The sequence below is a fragment of the Colletotrichum gloeosporioides genome, assembly GCF_011800055.1.
Source record: "Colletotrichum gloeosporioides strain Lc1 chromosome Unknown consensus_11, whole genome shotgun sequence".
In the NCBI taxonomy this organism is placed as follows: Eukaryota; Fungi; Ascomycota; class Sordariomycetes; order Glomerellales; family Glomerellaceae; genus Colletotrichum; species Colletotrichum gloeosporioides.
This window is the reverse complement of record NW_025544656.1, coordinates 305,736-326,292: the sequence shown is the minus strand read 5'-3', so window position 1 is coordinate 326,292 and position 20,557 is coordinate 305,736. Positions and strand designations below refer to the sequence as shown.

The window sequence follows — 20,557 nt, the reverse complement described above, 5'->3', positions numbered from 1 at the left end:
TCTTCGATGGTGTATCGGCAACTTTGATGGGTTCCTCAAATGGGCCGATGCGTTGAGTTCCCCTTTTCTTGCCTCAAGCACTCTTTTTCGGCTTTTCTCGCGGAGACCCTAGAAGGCCACACTACTTGTCATATGAATCTCATGCTACTTTCTCAGGTCTGAACATAGCTAATGCTCTTCTTCCCTAGCGGAGGCCACAAATGCAAGGGCTGTAGACTAGAGCAAGACCCAAAAGAAAAAGGCAGCACTTTGTACTTGTACTGCTCGAACTGCCCGCGAAAGAATTGGTTCTGGAGAGGCAATAACTGGTCATGGCTAGATATCTGTGAGTATTTCCGAAAGTACGCATGGCCAGTTAGCTAACCTGAAGCGACTGTCTAGCCTACGGCATCTGGGTTAGAGATGGAGTCATCGGCTGTTACGATCACTACGGCTCCAAGACTGATAGTTTGAAAACGTTGGGAAAGATGTGAAAAACTTCAGACTCGGGAGTTCTCATACAAGACACTGCACGAGGGAGTAGGCAGGAAATCATAATGGGCAGCATTGAGGTTGATCCTGAGGATTCTTCTTTATTTGTAAAAGAGAGCCTGGTGTTGGCTCTACTACTTGCCGGCCGCGGCCTTAGCATACTGCTCGCCAAATGCACCATACCAGCGGTCAATTACTTCACCAGCCATGCCAGGGCCGATGGTCTCATCACCGTTTTCCAACTTCTTTGCAACCTCCTCCATGAACTCATCCACACTCAGAGCATTAGGGTTGTTCTCCTTCTTGTTGTCATTTGGATCCGATCGTTCCCGATGCAGATCAGTAGCTACCGTCGGCGGTGCAATTTCCACCACCCTGACTTTGGAACCACCATTCTTGAGCTGAGTGCGGAGGTTCATGCTCCAAAAGTGTAGCCAAGCTTTCGTGCCATTGTAGACTGGGTTGATGATTGAGAATGGAATGAAGCCCAGGACACTCGACACATTGATGATCAGAGCCGATTCCTTCTTCTGCATGTGTGGCAGTAGGCCCAAAGCCAGGTGCATCGGACCGCGGATGTTAATGTTGATTTCTTGATCGGCTTTTGAAAGGAAGTCATCGTCTTTGAGTACCTCAAGAGGTCTCTGGACTCCTGCGTTGTTGACGAGGCAGTCCAGTTCCGGATGATCGGTGGTGATCTTCTTGACAAAGCTCGGGATGGAGTCGACGTCGCCGGTGTCAAGAACATAGTAGCCTGCAGCCCCAATCTCCTTTGTCGTCTCCTGAAGTTTTGACTCGGTGCGGCCAGCGAGGAGAATTTTCTTGCCCTTTGAGATGAAGTGTTGGGCCATGACCTTTCCAATACCGCCAGCGCCGCCGGTAATGACGGCGCATTGGAAACCGAGACTGTCTTTCGTTGGTGCCATATTTGTTGCGGCGAATGGTTCACAATAGAGATATTGAAGAAGTGATGCGTTTTTGCTGGGGTATAAAATGTCTGTAGCGGCCTTTGCCTGTGGTGGGAGGTCCCTTGAAGAAATTGTCTGCTTAATTCTTCTTCGGGTGATGAGGTCGAATTTCGTCACCTTTTAATTCCATTTGTCGGATGGTGACGCCGGGGCTTGGGTCGGCGACGTCATTCATCGCGCTAAGCACATGTTGGGCACTGCGATTTTGCAAATACTTGAACAAAGCGCCTATGTCGGCTTAGAATTAGTAATTCATTGCCATGGGATTCTAGAGATCACTTAAAGAATGCTAGCCACATAGTTGCTGATAGCCTAAAGGTAGAATGGAGAAGGCCCCTGGACATAGTAAACTGCCCACCAGAACGGGCCTCAGCTTGACGTCGGCTATGTGGTATGCAGGCTAACTCGTTTGAGGCTCCATTGAAGGAATCTAGACTTTATAAGTGGGACCAAGCAACCGAGTGAACCCCTAAAAATGGATCTACGGGATGATGTTGCATGGTTAGCTAAGACCTGTTGAGGTTCTTCAACTGAGCGACCGCTTGGTTGGGCGGAAATTACTAAAGTCGTTCACGCTGTGCGTGTGTGGTGATTTTGTGTACTCAAAAGATATTTCAAGCTCAGGGTACTCCATTCAGTATTCTAATACTGACATTCCTCCAGTTGCTTGAGATGATCCGGTGCGTTGTGTCGGCCGTTTTCAGTAATAACGAAGGCTTCCGTGATTTGGTGAACTTGGGCTGCCCTCGAAACCTGTATCTGAAAACTTTTTAAAAAGAAAATAAAAAGACTTCTTAAGATCAAAGTCCAGTCCGCGACTATCTCCGCGAAGCTCCTATATACACTCGCTTCTATGGATGACCACTTTCAAGTTGAAGCACGTTAGCCACTGCTTGTTGCAAATGAGTTTAGTTCTGATGAGGCTGAGTTTCACATACTGACAGCTACAAACTCATTATATCTGGTCAGTGTGACACACCTAATGCAAGAAAACTCCTTGACAATGCTAGCACGTTATATAATTCTTCCGACCAAACTTCATGAGTTAACATGTAGAGCTTTGCAATCCCGTTCACTATGACTTTTCTTTTAATACTTTCTATCCCTGACTTTTGAAATAGTAGGTTCTTTCTAGCGACGCTCTCATGAGATAGTGGAGTTCCACTCACCTATCTGCAATTCAATTCTTGATGCGGGCCCATCGACATCCCCAGTCAAGACTCAACCCCCACCAGGGTTTAGCCATTCCCACAACCCCATCGACCCGCCGTCAAATCTTAGCGTCTCTTTCCTTCGGAACCTTCAACAACTCAAATGGTTTCGTGGTGTAGTTGGTTATCACGTCAGTCTAACACACTGAAGGTCTCCGGTTCAAGTCCGGGCGAAATCATATTGGGCGAATGGTTTAGTGGTATAATACTCGCTTAGCATGTGAGTGGTCCAGGGTTCGATTCCCTGTTCGTCCAGTCTTTTGTCTCGTGGCCTTGCGAGTTGCTTTTTTATATTGATTAGAAATGTGGACGGACGTGTAGATGGCTGTGAAGCGGCGGAGATGGACGTTGTGAAGATGCGTGTGTACTATGCACCACCTGCAAGCCTGAGTTTAATACCAGTACGACTATACGTAGAGGTCAAATGTACATCATAGACATTACTCTTAGTTCTATTTTGCTATTCACTATTGTTTGTGCCCACGGTTCAGCATAGGCGTATCCTAATCAGAAACTCCGATTCACAGAATATCATCCGGCTTGACGATGACCCAGTTCTTGTCGGCAGTAACGGGGAGGCCCAACTTCGTCTGCTCAGCCGTGTACTCCTCGATCATGCCGTTCATCTCCTCCATAGCACTATCCTTGCGGTTGATCCAAAGGTGGATGCCGCCCTTGGAGACGTCAACGCCCTGGAAGATCATGGGGCCATCGCTATCAGGGGTATCACCGCCGGCGAGAATGGGCTTCTTCCACTCGTCAATGTAAGTGAGAATGGCAGCCCACTTGCCCGTCATCCATGTCGCAGGAGTCCACAGGTAGGGGGTCATGACCAGACCAAGGTTTGCCTCCTGATCGTAGGTGCCCTCAGTGATCTGCTTGCGGGAAGTCGTGAGCTCGCCAGAGGTCAGGTTCTTCATGACGAGAGTGACACCGATAACATTCTCGGGCTTGACGTTGTAGCCGTACTTGGGGTCGGAGGCAACCATGCGGACGAGCTCCTCGGCGGCAGCGGTGATGACGTAGACGTCAATGCCATTGTTCATCAGCTTGTTGTAGAGCTCGACCTGGCCGGTGAAGATCTTGGGAGGAGTCACCTCGGTGGGGGTAATGACATCGCCCTCGTAGTAGGTGGTCGAGATGGTGGTGTTGAGTGCCATGAGCTCGTCCACGTAGCCCTTGAGCTCGCCGAGAGGAATGCCGCTGAAGATCTGGGCCGCAAAGGGGTAGCACAACATGTCGTCAACGTCGCACAAGCGGAGGTAGTAGCTGTAGATCGTCTCCGTGTAGTTGGCCGTGTCCTTGAAGGGGATCAGCTTCAGCGAGGGATCCATGGCCTCGCGAGTGATGACACCTTTGCTCTCGAGGAACGGCAGCAGCGACTCCTCAAGATCGAAGCGGTAGCTGGTGTTGTCCATATCGAATACGGCATAGTTGCTCTGGTTGGCGTTGGCGGCAATCATCGCGTTGAGGGACTTCGCCGCCTCGGCAGGCCAGGTCTTCAGCTCGGGGCCAACGGTGTGGTTGCTGGCATAGACCGAAGGAACGGCCGCAACGCCACGGGCGAGGGCCAGCCCGAGGGAGGCAACGATGGGGTTGACAGAGGCCTTCATCTTTGCTTGCGGTGATGGCGTTGTCGAGCTAGTGTTCTTGAGGGTAGCTGCGCCTTGCCAAAACTTGGAGACCAGTCTGAGAGAACGATGCCGGCAGAGGTAAAGAACGGAACGGAAGGGGACGGGAGGGAGCGGGAGGAACCCCCATTTTCAACGGCGGCCGGGCCGTTGTCACGTTAGGAAAATGCAGGCGTCGATTGGACGAAGGCGACCCCGAATTTCGGCTTCACTCAATTCAGGGAATCATGGTCCCTCCTGTTCGCTTACCGCGCTGAGTCTAGTAGATACTGGGGTCGCCAAGGTACCGGACTCGAATGCGAGTGTTGGCGTTCGTTGGCGATGGTGTCGCGACGTCGCGTAACATCCACTTTGTGGGGTCCCAATTTCCCCGGCTTGTCTTGGTCACATTTGTGACGTCGAGCGGGATTAATGAAATGAGAAGCTGATAAGCTTTTCGTAATCCAGTGGAGCGCTCATGGCTGACCCGATAAGAAACGAGCGCGAGTCAAGCCTCATCGCGCCTCGAAGTTTTCAAAGTCTTCAGCTGTGTTGCATCGGATGAACCGTTCTTCAGCCCTATGCCGCAGCGTGGGGATGATGCACGAGTTGCCAAGGCCAAACGTGTGCATCAGGGGAACCGGATTTGCCAACCCGAAGCAGAAGGGTTCAACCAGGGCCCTGGTAGCACCGTTATCACTCGGACGGCTTCACGTCTGAGTCCGATCGGGTGGTTCAAAAGATAAGACTCGAGGAGCTTCTGGTTGGATCGGGAAACTGGTCGCGTGCCCGGGAAACACTTGGTACCTTGGTAGCAATCATAGCAATGCGGCGTCAGCCAACGGAAGCCAAGCTCCGCATGTGTACGTGTTTCCGGATACTCGGCTTGGCTGCATGCAACACAAATTGTGGCTGACTCGTAGCATCTCCAAGAACACAATTGTTGTTGATGGCACATTTGAGGAACGCGGATATTGGAGAGAGTCTCGATGTGGGGAAAAGCAGCCGCGGATGAAGTATTGAACGCGCCACGATTGGGCTATCGTGCGTGGTATCGATACCTCCACCCAATACAGGACCTGAGAAAACAATGACAGGACTATGAGGCACGGGTTCTCTGTCGATTCGGGTCTCTCATGGAATGCCTTGATCGTGGGTATGCAGACGATTGCACGTTCGAGAAACGCGCATGCCGATGGCTAAGCATCGTCAACATCCATGTCGCTTGACGCTCGGGACACTTGATGTTTATCTGAACAGAGAAGAAGTTGTTTCAAGGTTGTATAAGTCTCTCTCATCCAATCATTTGCGTGCAGTCATGAATACGATCACCTCAGGTGAGTGAGAGAAGAATTGAGTCGCGCTCTTCTAGATGTCGACATCGGGCATCGGGGGATCGCCCGGGCGGTCAACCCCGCAGGGCCGACACAACACCACCCGATTCCCGCTCCAGTAAGATGTTTTGCCCGATGTTTCGACCGAGAAATCAGGCAAACTGCGTCGTTCCAGAAGAAAGAAGGTTTCGTACGACATCTTGTCCCGAATGACAGGCCGGGGAATCCGTCCATTGCCAACTCTTCCCGCAACAACATTACGCTGAGCCTTGGCCCGCTCTTCGACACACTCGACTTAAAAGGCTAGCCCGGGATCTCGCGATCTCACATCAAGACGATTGCCGTAAGTGACCAGTTCATTTGAGAAGCGCAGTTTTCCACCAAACCCATATCGTCAACAACATGGCCCCTGGTACAATCATCGACCAGACCCCTGCAGACCGCCTGTCTCATGGCAAGGGCGCTGCTTACGCCGAGTCTGACAGTACCACGGAACTGAACGCTGATAGCGACACTAGCGTATCTGAGACCGGAGGCCGGACCGCTTCTAGAATCAAGATGTCTCGGTCCAAGTCAACCAAAGAACAGCTGAATGGCCTGTTCGAAGAAAACGTTACGGCCAAGATTTTTAAAACAGCAGCGAGTTCTCTGGTCAACAATGTAGGCATCACGAAGTCGAGGGATGTTGACGAAGTGCTCATGGTATCTAGAATCCACCCACAGCATACCCCGAGTATGTGCTCCAGACTGGCCCCGAAGCGGGGAAATACCACCTACGAGAGGCGTCCTTCTGGACATGCGGTTTCTTCCCAGGGAGCATCTACTCCCTCATCGAAAGACTAGTCAAGTTTCCTCAAACGATGCCAGGTGGCACCGAGAAGGCTGCCTTGCTCTCAGAACTTTGGTCACTTGGCGCGGCATGGTCAGAACCGCTTCACGAGACGGCAAAGCGAACAGACACCCACGACATGTCTTTCATGATTCAGCCATCAATGAGAGTGAGATGGGAGGTTGCACAAGACAAGCAAGCTTTGAACTCCATCATCACTGCAGCGAAAGCTCTTTACACCCGGTACAACGACACCGTTGGAGCGATGCGGTCGTGGGACGCTCTGACTCAACATGGTGTTACCATCACAAGTTTGACTGACGACTTTCTGGTTATCATCGACTCAATGTGCAACCTCGACCTGTTGTACTACGCAGCATCGCACACAGGTGAAACCTATTTGTGGGACGCGGCGACCAAGCATGCGAAAACGCTGATCAAGTCGAACTTGCGAACGGAAAAGGATCCCAGAGGCCTTGTTACTGGCCCATTCTACAGTACCATTCATGTTATCAATTTCAATCCCAAGAACGGCGAGATCAAGGAGAGACGCACCGGCCAGGGATACAAGGCCGAATCCACTTGGGCGAGAGGGCAGGCATGGGCCATCCTCGGGTATGCCCAGACTTTCTTGTGGACTGGCGACAAGGAATTCCTGGACGTTGCTCTTGGATTGGCTGAGTACTTCATCTTCCGCCTTGAGACTTCGCCAAAGTCGGTTGAGTTTCCCGTTGAAGGAGAGAACCGCACAAAGGGCCGCTACGTCCCCCTCTGGGATTTCGATGCACCCATTGAAGATGAGGCCAATCCCCTGAGAGACTCTTCGGCCGGCGTGATTGCTGCCAACGGCATGCTTGTTCTCTCTCAAGCTCTGGCAGGCCAAGGCCTCAACGAGGAGAGTGTGCAATGGCGAGACATGGCTATTCTCATTATTAAGGATACCCTCGACTTCTCGCTGGCCGCTGAAAAGGCCAAGTTTGTTTTGGAAAACGGCAGTATCACGACCATTGATACGGAAGAGGGCAAGACCTTTGAGGCCATTCTGAAGAATGCGACGGCGAACCACAATGCCCGCGATCATAAGCGATACTGGGACCACGGGTTGGTCTATGGCGATTACTACCTTATTGAATTTGGCAACAGATTGTTGAAGATGGGACTAGTTTAACTATGCATTTATAGACAGGGCAAACTCGGGTATCTCAAATAGACTTCCTACCACCGTCAATACTTCCCACCATTGAACAAATCACTCCAATCGCGAGTTATCTACTTGATTCCAACCACTTACTGACATACCGGACTGCCCTGGGTTTGCAGTTTGCGCCGTAAACATCATGTCATCGAAACTGATGATTCTATCCATCTCCATGAATCTCTGATCCATCAGCATGTGCGAGATGGCGGAAAGCTCGTCGGGAGCATCCGAGTCACGAGGAGTGAATCCAGTGATGTTAAGCGGAGAACCCATTGGTCCAATCATGGACCCTTGGCGAAGCTGGTTTGGTGACGGCTGAGTCGGATAGACTGGGGGCGGTCTCGGTTGCGCTGCAGTGGACGTTTGACGAGGTGCCAAGGGGCTCGATGAAGGGGGCTGAGCCGCCTTAGATGGTTGTGAGAAGAGCGCATTTCCCTGATGATGGCTGAATCCTGGCGTCTGGGCAGATGGACTGCAACCTTGGCCGCTGATACCACTGGAGTAGCCTAGAACATCTACTGTGAACTGGGAGTCCGTCTCGCACTTGTGATGAAGATCCCGTAGTTGAGCAGCATACTTGCCGGCAAGACATAAAGCATGCTTCTCTCGAAGAATCAGGCCGACCCAACGCTTGGCCATTTCCTCCAGTCCTTCCACGAGCAGCCAGAATTCTGGGACAAGGTCCGCATCATAATAACGCCAATGCACTACAACTTGTTAGATAGTGAATCATAAACACTCTCTCCCCGGCTGTGCACTTACCCAGCAGGACCCTTGCACTGATGAAAACGCAGAACGCGAACTGGCTGGTTGCCGGACTGTTCTCGGGTGTGTATTTGAGGTATTTCTGAGTGATAGTTGCAGTCTCAACTGCAGCAATTTGGCAAGTTTCCGCACTGCAAAAGCTAGGCAGCTTCACAATGTTCGACCAACGAGACTCTGGATACGCTATGCGCTGGTGAAGTAGGATCATTGATGTGTTGTGGGTGACGTGCGCCAAGGTCAAGTTAGGATCCATGTTGATAAGCGCTGGTTGTCTAGAGATGTTGGAGTCCTTCCATTTCTGAGGCAGAAACATCTTCCAACTAGTGAATATTAGCATGGTTATATATGTGCTGAGCAGTGAAACTTACTGAACTAGACGAAGATCCAACTCCTTGAACCGTGTAAGCCAGCTGCTAACTTCTTGACGGTCCTGAAAGTTGATCTTTTGCTGGAGGAAGTAGGTCGTCACTCGGCTCAAAGACTCGGTTGCCTCAATACAGTAAGCAAAGGCGCCAACAGTAGTCATATCGACAGTGTTAGGCCCTTTGTTTGGGTTCGCAGACACTGGTGTTTGCGGCGGGGCATCGGCTGTCTGCTCCGGGCTTGGATAGTGCGCTGGCAAGAAAGCGATGGAGTTGCCAATCTTTGCAGCCGACCGATCCCAAATGCCAAAATACGGGGTAATCACCGATTCTTCCTTGTGCCAAAGGCCTCCGTCTGCAGGCAGTCTGCGGTGGACATCGTCGGAGGTCAAGCTCGTGTTCCACCTGCAAGGACGTTAGACACCCACGATTGCTGCTAGTATCGAATATTAAAACATGAGTGCGTACCCTGTTGTGACAGAACAAAACCTGAGCTAGTAGTTAGCTTCCAAGTCAACAACTTATGAATGCAGAATGTTTACCTGTCCAAGTTGAAGATATTCCAAAAGACTCTGCGTCTTTCTTCCTCCTCGGTCCAGTTTTGCGGTGGTTCTATCGAAGGTAATGGCTTCAACAGAGGCTCTTTTTCGCGATGGTCCGACTCGATGCTCAACTGCAAGTACTCGACTGTTCTTGTCAAGGACCCCACGATTGACCATGCCTTGGATGCATCGCCGTTACCGATCTGATATTGAACGTTAACAAAAGTCCACTTGTTCCTTGTAAGAAAACTCACATCACAGAAAGCAATTATGATAAGTGCCTGAAGGTTCTCCACTGAAAGATGGTCCATTGCGTTGAGTACCACGATGCTCCTGGACCTTGAAGTGCGGCGCTCAACTTCTTGCGCCGAGAGGCGGGTCTCGGGGTTGTCAACGAATCGAAGAGCACCAACCACCATCGCGTGCAGGACCACGACCAATCGTGGAAGTTGTTCTGAATCGTGAACCCGTCGGCGAAATTGTGTCTCATGCAGTATTGGAATCCATGGCTGAATGATGTTGAAGTGAATATTGATGATATCTTCTAGGAGCTCTGGTGACGGCAAACTTGTGGTGATATTTTCGAGATCTTCAAGGGGAAACGCGAGATCGATATTGGGATTGCCGCAGCTGTCAACGCGTCTTCTTTTCCGGGGCTGGTTGTGAGGGTGAGACACTATCTCCAGCCCATCAACCGTGTACCTTCGGGACGAACTGGAGGTTGTGGGGGACAGCACGGCATGGTCGCCAATGCCATCGGGACTGCCTGCTTGAGAGCCTACTTTAGTCTTGGAATTGAGCTTATGCAACTCACGAGCCAGCAAAGACAAAATGCCGACAACATTCTGAGACTCCGTAGGCCCGCTGCTCGACTCTCCACTTCCGCTCGAGGTCGAAAATTGCACTCCTTGCTCTGACTTGTTCAGCAGAGCATTCTCCAATACCTCTAAGCAATCATTAGTTCATCCGCGTGTTTGGTACGTGACATCATCGTATGACAGCTTAGCTACGCACCTACTCTTCGGTTCAAACTCTCAACCGCTCCAGGCTTAATTCCAGGCTTGTTCTTCTTCAGGTCATAAACACAAGGTGAATCTAGCCAATTAGCATCTAAAGTCCACAGGTGAGACATCGGCGGAGCCCTCCGGCCGCATGAGTCCGACGTACCCAATCGCTTGCAGTGAGAACATGTCGGCTGGTCGCGCGAGCAGCGGAGCTTCCGGCGCCGACAACCCTGGCACGATGGGATGTCGTTCTCGGAGGACCCATCGTTGGGTTGCTGCGTTGCGGATGCCGACGTGGCCAGCTCCATGGCCTCGAAGAGGATCGCCGGGCAGCGGGTTGGCAGACGGCAGTGGCCGGCGGCACGGGTGGCCGGGCTGAGGGGTCGCGAGTGATGATCGGCCGTAACGAGAAGCACAAGCGAGGACGGGCGCACACCGGGCGCAAGTGCAGCGTGTCCGTGTCTTCCCGTCGGTTTTGCGTGAGAATCGTCGGCCAGGGAATCGTGCGACGCGACGATGCAGGATGTGGGCAAAGAGGGTTTTCCGCGTTTATGAGGTGGGAATTTGGGGGCGCTTGTGGGGGAACCGGGGGCCCTTCATCGTTCGGTTGCAAATCGCCGAGGGACTTCGAACGCCGAGGGGGCTAGCCTCACGAGGTGATCTCGCCCCTTGGTTTCTTCGCTCTTCCCCCTCAGACGGAGAGCGAGACCAGAACGGAGCTTTCCCCGCATTCTCGGCTTCGTGAGACCGGGGTGATAGCAAACAGTGGGCAGTTTCGTGGAACGAGGTTGGTGCGGAGAAACTGGAGAGACGACAGGGGTCATGTCGAATAAGCACCCCGGTGAGCTTTTGCCCGATGCCCGGCGCCACGCGAACCGCTCACTGCCGCCCGACTGGAGTTCGTGTGGGAGGAGAATTGTGGCTTTGCCTGGGGTAGCGTAGATCAGATGAACGTCGTATCGACGGCTCGTTCACATAAAAAGATCATAAAAAGATACGAGGACGGCGTGGAGTTGCATCTCCAGTTTTTTGGCGTCGGCTCCAGAACCACGGCTTCGGATCCTCTGAGTCCTCCGCGGAGACTTTTCCTTGTTCACAGATGATTCAGGCGAAGTCGACAATGGCTACAGCGGCACCAACCACAATCTCGGAGGAGACTTTTCAACATCAACATGTGACGACGGAAGATCATGTGGCAAAGGATGCGGCGGTCCCAGCCGTTGCCGCGTCGACAGTGATGGAGGAGGCCGGCCAGACTGAAAACCAAGCGCAGAAGCGCTCTCTTTGGATCGCGTGGCTTTACATGTTCGATTGGTACCCTTCACATCTCTCAAAACAGGAGAAGAAGTTTCTGCGGAAACTTGATGCTTTCCTACTCACGTTCACATCACTGGCCTTCTTCCTGAAGTGGCTGGATTCTTCCAACATCAACTCTGCCTACGTCTCAGGCATGAAAGAAGAGTTGAAGCTTTTTGGAAATGAGTGAGCCACTGCATCGACCCGCAACTAATCGATTGACGGCAGCTAACAAGATGTGTGCAGGTACTCCATGTTCCAAACATTCTACAACATTGGCTATATCATCTGCCAAGTTCCTGCAATGCTACTACTTTCCCGACCCAAATATTCCCGATACTTTCTGCCAACGATGGAGGTTCTGTGGAGCGTTTTGACATTTGCTCAATGCAAGCTTCAAACCGCTCATCAGATCTACGGCACCAGGTTCCTACTCGGCGTACTCGAGACCCCAGTTGCATCAGGTTCTCTGTTTATCTTATCTTCATGGTATAAGCCTGAGGAACTGTTCAAGCGCGCGGGCTTGTGGTACGTGTAAGTTAACACGAATAGACAACCCCTTATCTTCCCGCTTCTTACTGATACTTACCAGATCAAATAACATTGGCGTGATGTTTGGTGGATACCTCCAAGCGGCAGCTTACAAGAACTTAAACGGGGTCCATGGTATGGCAGGATGGCGCTGGCTTTTCATCATCGACGGCTGTATCAGTCTTCCCATCGGGATTGCTGGCTACTTCATTTTCCCCGGTATGCCCACCAGCGGCAAGCCATGGTGGCTTACCCAGGAAGAACACGAAATTGGCCAACGAAGAATGAGAGAAGAAGGTATCGAAGAGCCGAAGAAAATCAGCATGCAGATGTTCAAGCGCGTCTTCGGTCACTGGCACTGGTACATTGGCGTGCTGGCCTATGTGTTATTCCTGTCAGGAGCGTACCCTCATGGTTAGCAACCCCATTCTCCGTTTTGTGGCACGATATATCTCACGGGGCATTTTCTGACGCACTCCTCACACAGGCCAGATGGCTCTTTGGCTCAAAGATCAAGCAGATAAATGGGGCATTTACACAGTGCCACAGATCAACACTATCCCTACGGGAGCGCAGGGGGTTTCAGTCGTTGCGGCAGTGTTGGCTACATCTCTGTGCATGGTTTATCCCACATGGGTCATCTTCCACATCGTCATGGCCATTTTCATGTTTGCGAACATTGTGCAAATGGTTTGGTTTGTGCCACATGGTCTGCACTTTGTGTCTTACTATCTCTTCGGTGTCAGTGCAGCCGTTACGCCTATCTTGGTACCAACCGTGAACTACTGGCTCAAGGATTCGGCCGAGGCACGCGCATTCTGCACAGGAAGCATGCTAGTAAGTATCTTGTACTCACAAAAATTCGCAAAAGCTAATAAGAAGTATCAGACGCTCGGTTTCGCGATCTCGAGCTTTTACCCCCTTGTCGTGTTTCCAGTGGTAGAGGCTCCTCGGTGGAAAAAGGGATACATTGTCAACTTTTTCTTCATTCTAGGATGTTGGGCTTCTCTCACGACTGGTTTCTTCCTATATCGTAAGCAAGAGAAGAGGCAGAAACAGCTGGATCTTGACGAAGAGAACCTTAAAGGCGCTAATGTCAAGCACGTGGATTAGTTACCCTAGGCAACTGTTCACATCAAGGAACGATGAACAAATGATTTTTAGAACTTGTTGCTCAATTCAGTTGGTGACCCACAGATCGTTAGGCTGCCATTACACCGTATGCCGGCAACCAACATAAGAAAGGCATCCGGCAGATCACACAAACGCCGAAGAATCACCCGGTCATTCGCCCGACGCCCGATTTGATTTGTGGAACTCATTATCCATCCCCTCTGGCAGGAAGAAATAAGACCTAGCAAGGTTGCAATAAACAATTGCGGCTCTTTTCGCCATCCTGAACAATTCATGCTATTCCAAACTCATCCAAAATGCCACCCCTACCAGGCTTCTCAGACAACCCTTTCCGGACCCGATCGGACCTAATCCGTGCCACGCTTGCGCTTCTCCGGCCGCTGATACCCCACTTCTCTCCATCCAAAGCCCGAATCCGGGTCCCGGTCTCAACGGCAACGCACTTTGACGAGACAGCGGCCCAGCTTGAAGGGTTTGCAAGACCACTGTGGGCGGTAGGGGCTCTTCTTCTTGGGGCTGAATCAACATCGGATCCAGAGTTGGCAAACTCTATCAATGAAGTGGTCCAGCCGTGGATCGACGGCTTCGTTGCCGGGACTGATCCAGAACATCCAGAGTACTGGGGAAAGATCAACGATATGGACCAACGCATGGTTGAGGCCGAGATCATCTCATTTGCCTTGCTCTCCGCCCCTGAGAGAATCTTCGCTCCACTAAGCGATCAAGCCAAACAGAATGTCACGAACTGGCTTCGTACCCTTAATGGAATGGAGATGCCTAAGAATAACTGGCGCTGGTTCCGAGTATTTGGTAACCTGGCGCTTAGCAAAGTCTGCGGTGTCCCATTCGAGGACGTCCGAGACGAGTTGAACTCGGACCTGGAGCTTTTGGATACCTTCTATCGTATGGATGGATGGTCAGCCGATGGACCTTGGCAGACCGCCGAACACGCCCACGATGAGTTTGAGCAGTTCGGAAAGACAGGGAGACGTGACGCCATTGGAATTGGCCGCCAGGCGGACTACTACTCTGGCAGTTTTGCCATCCAGTTCAGCCAACTGCTTTACTCACGTTTTGCTGCAGATCTAGACCCTAAGCGAAGTGCGATCTATTGTCAGCGTGCTAGAGACTTTGGAGCTACGTTTTGGAGATATTTCGACGCTGATGGTCAGTATTGCAATTTCCATGTTTAGAAGAATGACAGGTCGCGTCTAACTATCTGAAGGTGCCGCTATCCCCTTCGGTCGATCCCTGACTTACAGGTTTGCCTGCGGTGGCTACTTCGCAGCCGTGGCTCTGGCCCAAGTAGACGACTTGCCAGCACCTCTGAACACACCCGGCGCCGTGAAAGGGTTCTTGATGAGACATCTTCGCTGGTGGGCTGAGAACTCCGACGATATCTTCTACCCAGATGGAACTCTGAATATTGGATGGCTGTACCCGTAAGCTTTCACCCGTTTTCTTCTACTTTAGGGCTGTTCCAGTCATTGGCGTCTTCATGATGACGAGCCTTAACCTCGGCATCAAATTTCCTTTAGTTGTGGATGGATGGGATGTGTCCGTAGCAGGCACTGACATCAGAGTCAGGAACATGTTCATGTGTGAGGATTACAACTCACCGCAGTCCCCCTACTGGTGCCTGAAGACCCTCGTTGCCGTTGGACTCAGCGAGAACGACTCATTCTGGACTGAAGACGAGTCATTCTTCTCTGAATCGGCGCCTTCGGACTCAGTGACTGTCGTTCGGGCTCCAGAACAGATTCTCTGCAACCACCCCAGCAGCAACCACCACTTCCTCCTCTCGCCGGGCCAATTCGTCGCATGGCCAATGAAAGCAAATCAGGCAAAGTATTGCAAATTTGCTTACTCCTCGGCTTTCGCCTTCTCTGTGCCGACAGGCCCCCTCATTCAACAAATTGCGCCTGACAATGCCCTGGCTCTTAGCAAGGATGGAGGCGAGACCTGGGCAGTCAAGTGGAAGTCTGATGACGTGAGATTTTCAACAGCTCATATCAAAAGTTCCTCGGGCTCAGAAAAGGTGCAAGTGGCGAGCGCTGTCTGGTATCCCTGGGGCGATCGTGCGGTCATTGTCGACACGACACTGATTCCGCCGACGACCCGTTGGCCAGACTGGCACGTGCGAATCCACCGGATCAAAGCCAGCGAAAAATTGAAGACACTGCATACGGTCGAGGGCGGGTTCGCTATCTTCAGTCGTAAAACGGCCGATGGCATGCCGCTTCCTGTCACCGATACCATCTCAAATGACGCTACACTGGGCGTGACTGAGGGAATCGTTCAAAAGAAGAGCTCAGTGCTGATTTTATCTTCCGCTGGCGCGAGCGGAGTGGCCACGAGAGATCTTAATGGGGATGGAAGAACATCAGACTGTTTACCCCTTAAGCCAGATTCTAACACAAACTTGGCGTCGCAGCGAACAATGATCCCAGTTGCATCTCACAGCGTTATTGGAGGTATCGAGGCTGGATCTGAGTTCATTCTAGTCGAGTCAATATTTGCAATTTCTACAGAGGCGAATGGCGGACGCGGCCTGACCGGGAAAGGACTGCAGCAGCGTTGGATAGATGTACCTCTTGTCCGCATTGGGAGTAATCCTGTGTCCAATGGAGAGGTCATTGCGGTTGATGTGTGATGTGGAACGCATTAGACCACAAGGCTTTCGGAACGGAAGCGACGATTTTATTGTGTAAAGAAGACGTGTATTATTAGTGGAATTTAATATATGTTATCATGCCTCCTGACACCTCTTACATCCACAATCGAATCCCCAATTCTTCCTCAGGATCGCCATCCTTGCATCCCTTGGCATGTCCTTCTCTTCGCCGCCCAGATAGGTGATATTAATATCCTCTCCACTCGCAATGTCCTTTGCAGCTCTGAACTCCCATACCCTTTCTTCCCTCCTCTTCACAATGTTCGGGTCGCAGGAGTGGTTGAAGTAACTAGCCGATGGCCAGCAACCATAACCAAAGAACTCAGACCCCTCGTCTTCCAACGAGCGGATACCGAATGAGTTATGGCTGTCGTGCGAAATGAGTTGGTGGAAAGTCTCCGGGGTGGCGAGGGAAAGAAGTCGGAGAGGAAGAATGGCGAGCAGATGCAGATAAGTGCGAGTGAACGCCTTCAAGTTGTCTGCATTACTGTACGGCGTTGAATCCACAGCGAGTGACAGCACATGCTCCCACTTGTCTGGGTGGTTGTACCGGGCGACGAGACCGCTGACGCAAAAGCTCATGACGTCCGGCTGGATTGGTTGCTGGAGCGCCTTTTGAACAGCTTTGCGGTGTTGCTTTGTGATCTTCAAACCCTCGCCACCCAACTCCGCCATTCTTGACGCCCGGACAAGTTCCGCCTGTGCCTTTGTCTCCTCCCAGGCCTCTGCAATTTCATTTGCTTGCGGTCGGGGTAAACCAATGTCAACCAGTTCATTATCCTCTTTACTCCTCTTCTTAACCAGCTTCTCGACCTCAGTCCATGCCTGGATGCCAAGCTCACCAGTTTCCTGGTGCCACTTCTTCTGGCATTCCTCCGAGCAGAAGGCGAAGCCAACGACCTGATCCCGAATGCGCAGGTCTCGGCCGTAGTCGTACGCAAAGCACTGTCCGCAGACCTCGCGCTTGTACTCGCGGAGGAGGGCGAAGACTGTGAGGTCCTCTGCACGCCAGAGGAGAGTGTTGGCTCCGATATCTTGGGTGGCGAATACGGCACGACCGGCTGTGGGTGTGTCGCGTACTTCGAAAAGGGGCGAGATGGGTGCTCCCGGGAGTTGTGCTTTCGAGAGATCGTCGGAGGGAGCTGAGGAGGCGGTGGAGGGTCTCGAGGCGCTTGATGCTGGATAGCTCGTCAGTGATGCGGCGGTATCGCTTTCGAGGAGGTCGATGATGTGGTTAGTCGTCGATTGAGACATGTTGTCGCTGTCGATAGCGGTCACAGTGAGCGATTGTAGGTTAGCCGTGAGTGAAGCAGCCATGTTGAATTTGTGATTTCCACAGCGAATGAATGCACGTTAGTCGCGGGTGAATGTGGTGATATCAATGCACACGATCTGAGCAATGTGGTGATACGCGGGGTCAACAGGCGTCCGCAACCGGGAAAATTGAGTCTCTGTGGTCAATCTTGGTAGCACTGATGATGCAAGATAGCAATGCAAAGCGAGTGTGAAGTGTTTTCAACTCCTGGAGGCACGTATACTGCTGCTGGAAATAAATTGAAAGAATGCCATGCTGCAGAAGAGGTGATTTGAGGTATGGGCAATTTGTATTGGAGGGGTAAAGGGAACGGAGAAAGCGATGAAGTAGGTGGCGGTGGGTTTTTAAATCTCGTGGGTGGACCCGGACCCTGAGATTGGAAAAGCTGACTCTGGACTAGCGTGAAGCAATTCCGATAAGCGAGCTGGGTGCTGCTTGCGGATTGGAAAAAAAATCTGTCGTGTTTCGGGGTTAACGACTTGTTCAATGGTCCAGACTCTTCGGGGGCAAGGTCTCAACAAGCGGTGAAGGACACAGATAGCCGCCCACGCATGGTGCTGTAAAAGTCGAACACGACATTGAATGTCGAGTTCTGGCGGCGAGAAATCCGAGAACGACAGAGACATGCAGGTTAAAACATTTAAACTTCGGATGAACTATGTTTTGAATCAAGGTTTCAGCCTCAACCCGTCAAGGTGAATGACGCTGCTGAACAACGATTAATACAGAAAATTTTTGTTTAATGAGACGGAGGGCCTTTGATTGGTCAATTTGAAAAGACAGACTCGACTCCAGGACGCGGTTTGTGGTGAAGAGTGACAAAAAGGCTTCGCACAATTGGTCAGGGAACCCCTGGCCAATCACATGCTTGCGACCGATCACATGTTCATAGATCTAGTCCATGAGCATCCATCATAGTTGCTACTGGACATCGCCATATGCCTCAATCTTTCAGAGCTCATCGACGAACATGAGTCGAGGAAATAATTCTTTTACTCCTAAGCTCTGCGTGTCGTTCAACATGGAAAGGAAAGCTCCTGGCAGCGTAGAAAGATAAATAGCATGAAGTAATACACGAAGGTCTACTCCAACGACCTGCCCAAGTTCATCATCTGATATCCAAGCTGCTGGCAAGAATTGCGATTTTCGTGGGGACAGCGCTGTATTTCGGTGTTTTCTTGGAGCCATTCGTTGCTTGAGGTGCTCGATTACAAATGGGGACAGCGGAGTTTTTAGGTTAGCGGAGTTTCACCAAACATGAGTCTTACCGTCTTACAAATCAGGAAGGCAGATCGTAGCTTACTTCTGCGTGCCGTCACTCCGACTTCGTGTACTCGATCTCATCCTATCATGAATTCGATCGTTGCTGACAGCAGTCAACAACCCTTACCCCATGTTATTCCCGGCTTTGTCAAACGTTCGCTGCAAAGACTATCTGATATATCATGCGGAGGAGATTGGTCACCTCTTGCATGGTGGTACGGTACCCGCAAGCCGATGAGATCATATAAGACTCTCGCATTCTCAATGTCGTGAAATCATTCTCCCCATTTATTTCATTACACAACAGCATCTGCTCTCCTAAGAACACAACTTATCACTGTCTTCCTCATCTCAACATGGCTTACCCAGAGACCTATCAGTCCATCAGGCGAACTCTCGGCAGCTTACCCCTGAGTGTTGAAGCCGCTACCGAGACACTGCCTAAGAACCTTGGCTCCAACGACGTCGTTATCAAAATCCACGCGGTTTCTTTGAACTTCCGAGATGTCGGCATACTCTATGGACGTTATCCCGCCAAGTCCATAGACGGGGGTATCATCGCGTCTGACTGTGCAGCCGAGGTCGTGGCGGTTGGAAACACCGTTGAAGACTTCAAGCTGGGGGATCACGTTGTGCCTATATTTGACATTAACGACATCGATGATTACATTGATGATGATGTTGCGGCCCTTGGAGGAGATGCCCAAGGTGTTCTTCGAGAGTATGCAGTCTTCGAGGCGAAGCAGCTCGTTCACCTGCCCAAGTATTTATCCTGGGAGGAGGTATGTTGTTTCCGCGGATATCTATCTTCACTGCGAGTAGTTACTGATGAAGTCTGCTTTCTTCAGGCATCCACTCTCGCTTGTGCCGGAGTCACTGCCTGGAACGTGTTGGATCTCCCCAGCGACGCATCCGAAAAGAACATGAGCGTTCTGTTGCAAGGTAAGTGATCTGAAGTCGCACCCCTATAAGCCCAAGGTGAGACTAAACCTCTTGTGAACAAGGGACTGGCGGTGTGAGCATGTTCTCCCTCCTCTTATGTATTGCTGCCGGGGTCCAGCCAATCATTACATCGTCTTCCGATCAGAAGATTGCTGCCATCAAGAAGCTTCATCCTTCGGTACAAGGAATTAACTACAAGACAACACCCGATGTCGCAACTGAGGTCCGGCGCATTACCAACGGTAGAGGTGTCGACGTCGTGGTCAACAACACTGGTCCAGCATCCATCATACAAGACCTGGATGCTCTGCGCCAGAAGAATGGCCATGTTTCTCTGGTTGGATTCTTGGACGGATTCAAGGCAGAGTGGGACCAGAGCGCGATTCTGGGCTTCATGAGCAAGAGAGCTAGTCTGAGGTGAGTTTAGGAAAAACAAAAGACTACAAGCTGTGCTAATCACTCTTCGAAATTGCAGAGGCATTAAAGTTGGGTCCAAGAAAGACTACATCCAGCTCTTCAACTTCCTCGAGAAGCACCAGATTGCGCTCACTCCTCTGATTGACCGCGTTTTCACTTTCTCCGAGTCTCGGGAGGCTTGTGACTACCTGTACTCCGGAAAGCACGTGGGAAAGGTGGTGATCAAAGTCTGAGGGATGCTGTGTCATCGTCCTCAATGATATCCGATGTTGGCATTTTCCTAAGTAACAGATATTATATTGGTTTTGATTTGTCACAATGAGAGTGTTATAATTCTTGATGATGTGTACCTATACAAGACGACATTTTCTGTTGTACAATCGACTCTGGGACTATTAGCTGCACAGAATCACGGCTAGCCCATCTACTTTTGCAAGATAGCTAGGCTGCGCTAGCTGTCAACAATAGCCATAGCCAGCGGAGGCTGCTCTGTTGTCCGAAGAAAAGAAGCGTTGGGCTGACGTGACGATGCTCGACATGCACGAATCAAAGGCTGTCAACGCCGATGTACCTGTCGACATTCAGAAAAAGGTCAATGGGACGGCCATGGATTTAGGGGCCATACCTATTATTGGGCAACCCACAACATTATACCAAAGGTCTCGGGTATTCTGTGACTCCACTAGAGCTA

The 20,557-nt window shown here is 51.2% G+C and overlaps 7 protein-coding genes across 7 annotated transcripts; 3 read left to right on the top strand and 4 right to left on the bottom strand.

Moving 5' to 3' along the window:
* Positions 1–605: 605 nt before the first annotated feature.
* GCG54_00013766 (putative oxidoreductase DltE) lies at positions 606–1,397 on the bottom strand (the record flags this gene model as incomplete). Its single annotated transcript, XM_045413614.1, has 1 exon — positions 606–1,397. One exon carries the CDS (start codon positions 1,395–1,397, stop codon positions 606–608), a length of 792 nt encoding a protein of 263 aa, XP_045269685.1.
* A 1,774-nt stretch (positions 1,398–3,171) lies between these two features.
* On the bottom strand, positions 3,172–4,263 carry GCG54_00013765 (uncharacterized protein; the record flags this gene model as incomplete). Its single annotated transcript, XM_045413613.1, has 1 exon — positions 3,172–4,263. The coding sequence occupies one exon, from the start codon at positions 4,261–4,263 to the stop codon at positions 3,172–3,174; it is 1,092 nt and encodes a 363-aa protein (XP_045269684.1).
* Positions 4,264–5,996: 1,733 nt separating this feature from the next.
* GCG54_00013764 (Unsaturated glucuronyl hydrolase) lies at positions 5,997–7,591 on the top strand (the record flags this gene model as incomplete). The annotated part of the gene is made up of 2 exons (XM_045413612.1): positions 5,997–6,254; positions 6,305–7,591. The coding sequence occupies 2 exons, from the start codon at positions 5,997–5,999 to the stop codon at positions 7,589–7,591; spliced, it is 1,545 nt and encodes a 514-aa protein (XP_045269683.1).
* Positions 7,592–7,672: 81 nt separating this feature from the next.
* Positions 7,673–10,602, bottom strand: GCG54_00013763 (uncharacterized protein; the record flags this gene model as incomplete). Its single annotated transcript, XM_045413611.1, has 6 exons — positions 7,673–8,328; positions 8,384–8,706; positions 8,755–9,153; positions 9,291–9,493; positions 9,545–10,236; positions 10,305–10,602. The coding sequence occupies 6 exons, from the start codon at positions 10,600–10,602 to the stop codon at positions 7,673–7,675; spliced, it is 2,571 nt and encodes an 856-aa protein (XP_045269682.1).
* Positions 10,603–11,414: 812 nt separating this feature from the next.
* On the top strand, positions 11,415–15,908 carry GCG54_00013762 (Pantothenate transporter liz1; the record flags this gene model as incomplete). The annotated part of the gene is made up of 8 exons (XM_045413610.1): positions 11,415–11,776; positions 11,837–12,124; positions 12,183–12,535; positions 12,609–12,958; positions 13,010–13,154; positions 13,793–14,422; positions 14,481–14,697; positions 14,843–15,908. The coding sequence occupies 8 exons, from the start codon at positions 11,415–11,417 to the stop codon at positions 15,906–15,908; spliced, it is 3,411 nt and encodes a 1,136-aa protein (XP_045269681.1).
* A 96-nt stretch (positions 15,909–16,004) lies between these two features.
* GCG54_00013761 (putative protein lysine methyltransferase SET6) lies at positions 16,005–17,246 on the bottom strand (the record flags this gene model as incomplete). Its single annotated transcript, XM_045413609.1, has 1 exon — positions 16,005–17,246. The coding sequence occupies one exon, from the start codon at positions 17,244–17,246 to the stop codon at positions 16,005–16,007; it is 1,242 nt and encodes a 413-aa protein (XP_045269680.1).
* A 1,617-nt stretch (positions 17,247–18,863) lies between these two features.
* Positions 18,864–20,099, top strand: GCG54_00013760 (Zinc-type alcohol dehydrogenase-like protein; the record flags this gene model as incomplete). The annotated part of the gene is made up of 4 exons (XM_045413608.1): positions 18,864–19,289; positions 19,356–19,449; positions 19,512–19,866; positions 19,925–20,099. 4 exons carry the CDS (start codon positions 18,864–18,866, stop codon positions 20,097–20,099), a joined length of 1,050 nt encoding a protein of 349 aa, XP_045269679.1.
* Between the last annotated feature and the right edge of the window lie 458 nt (positions 20,100–20,557).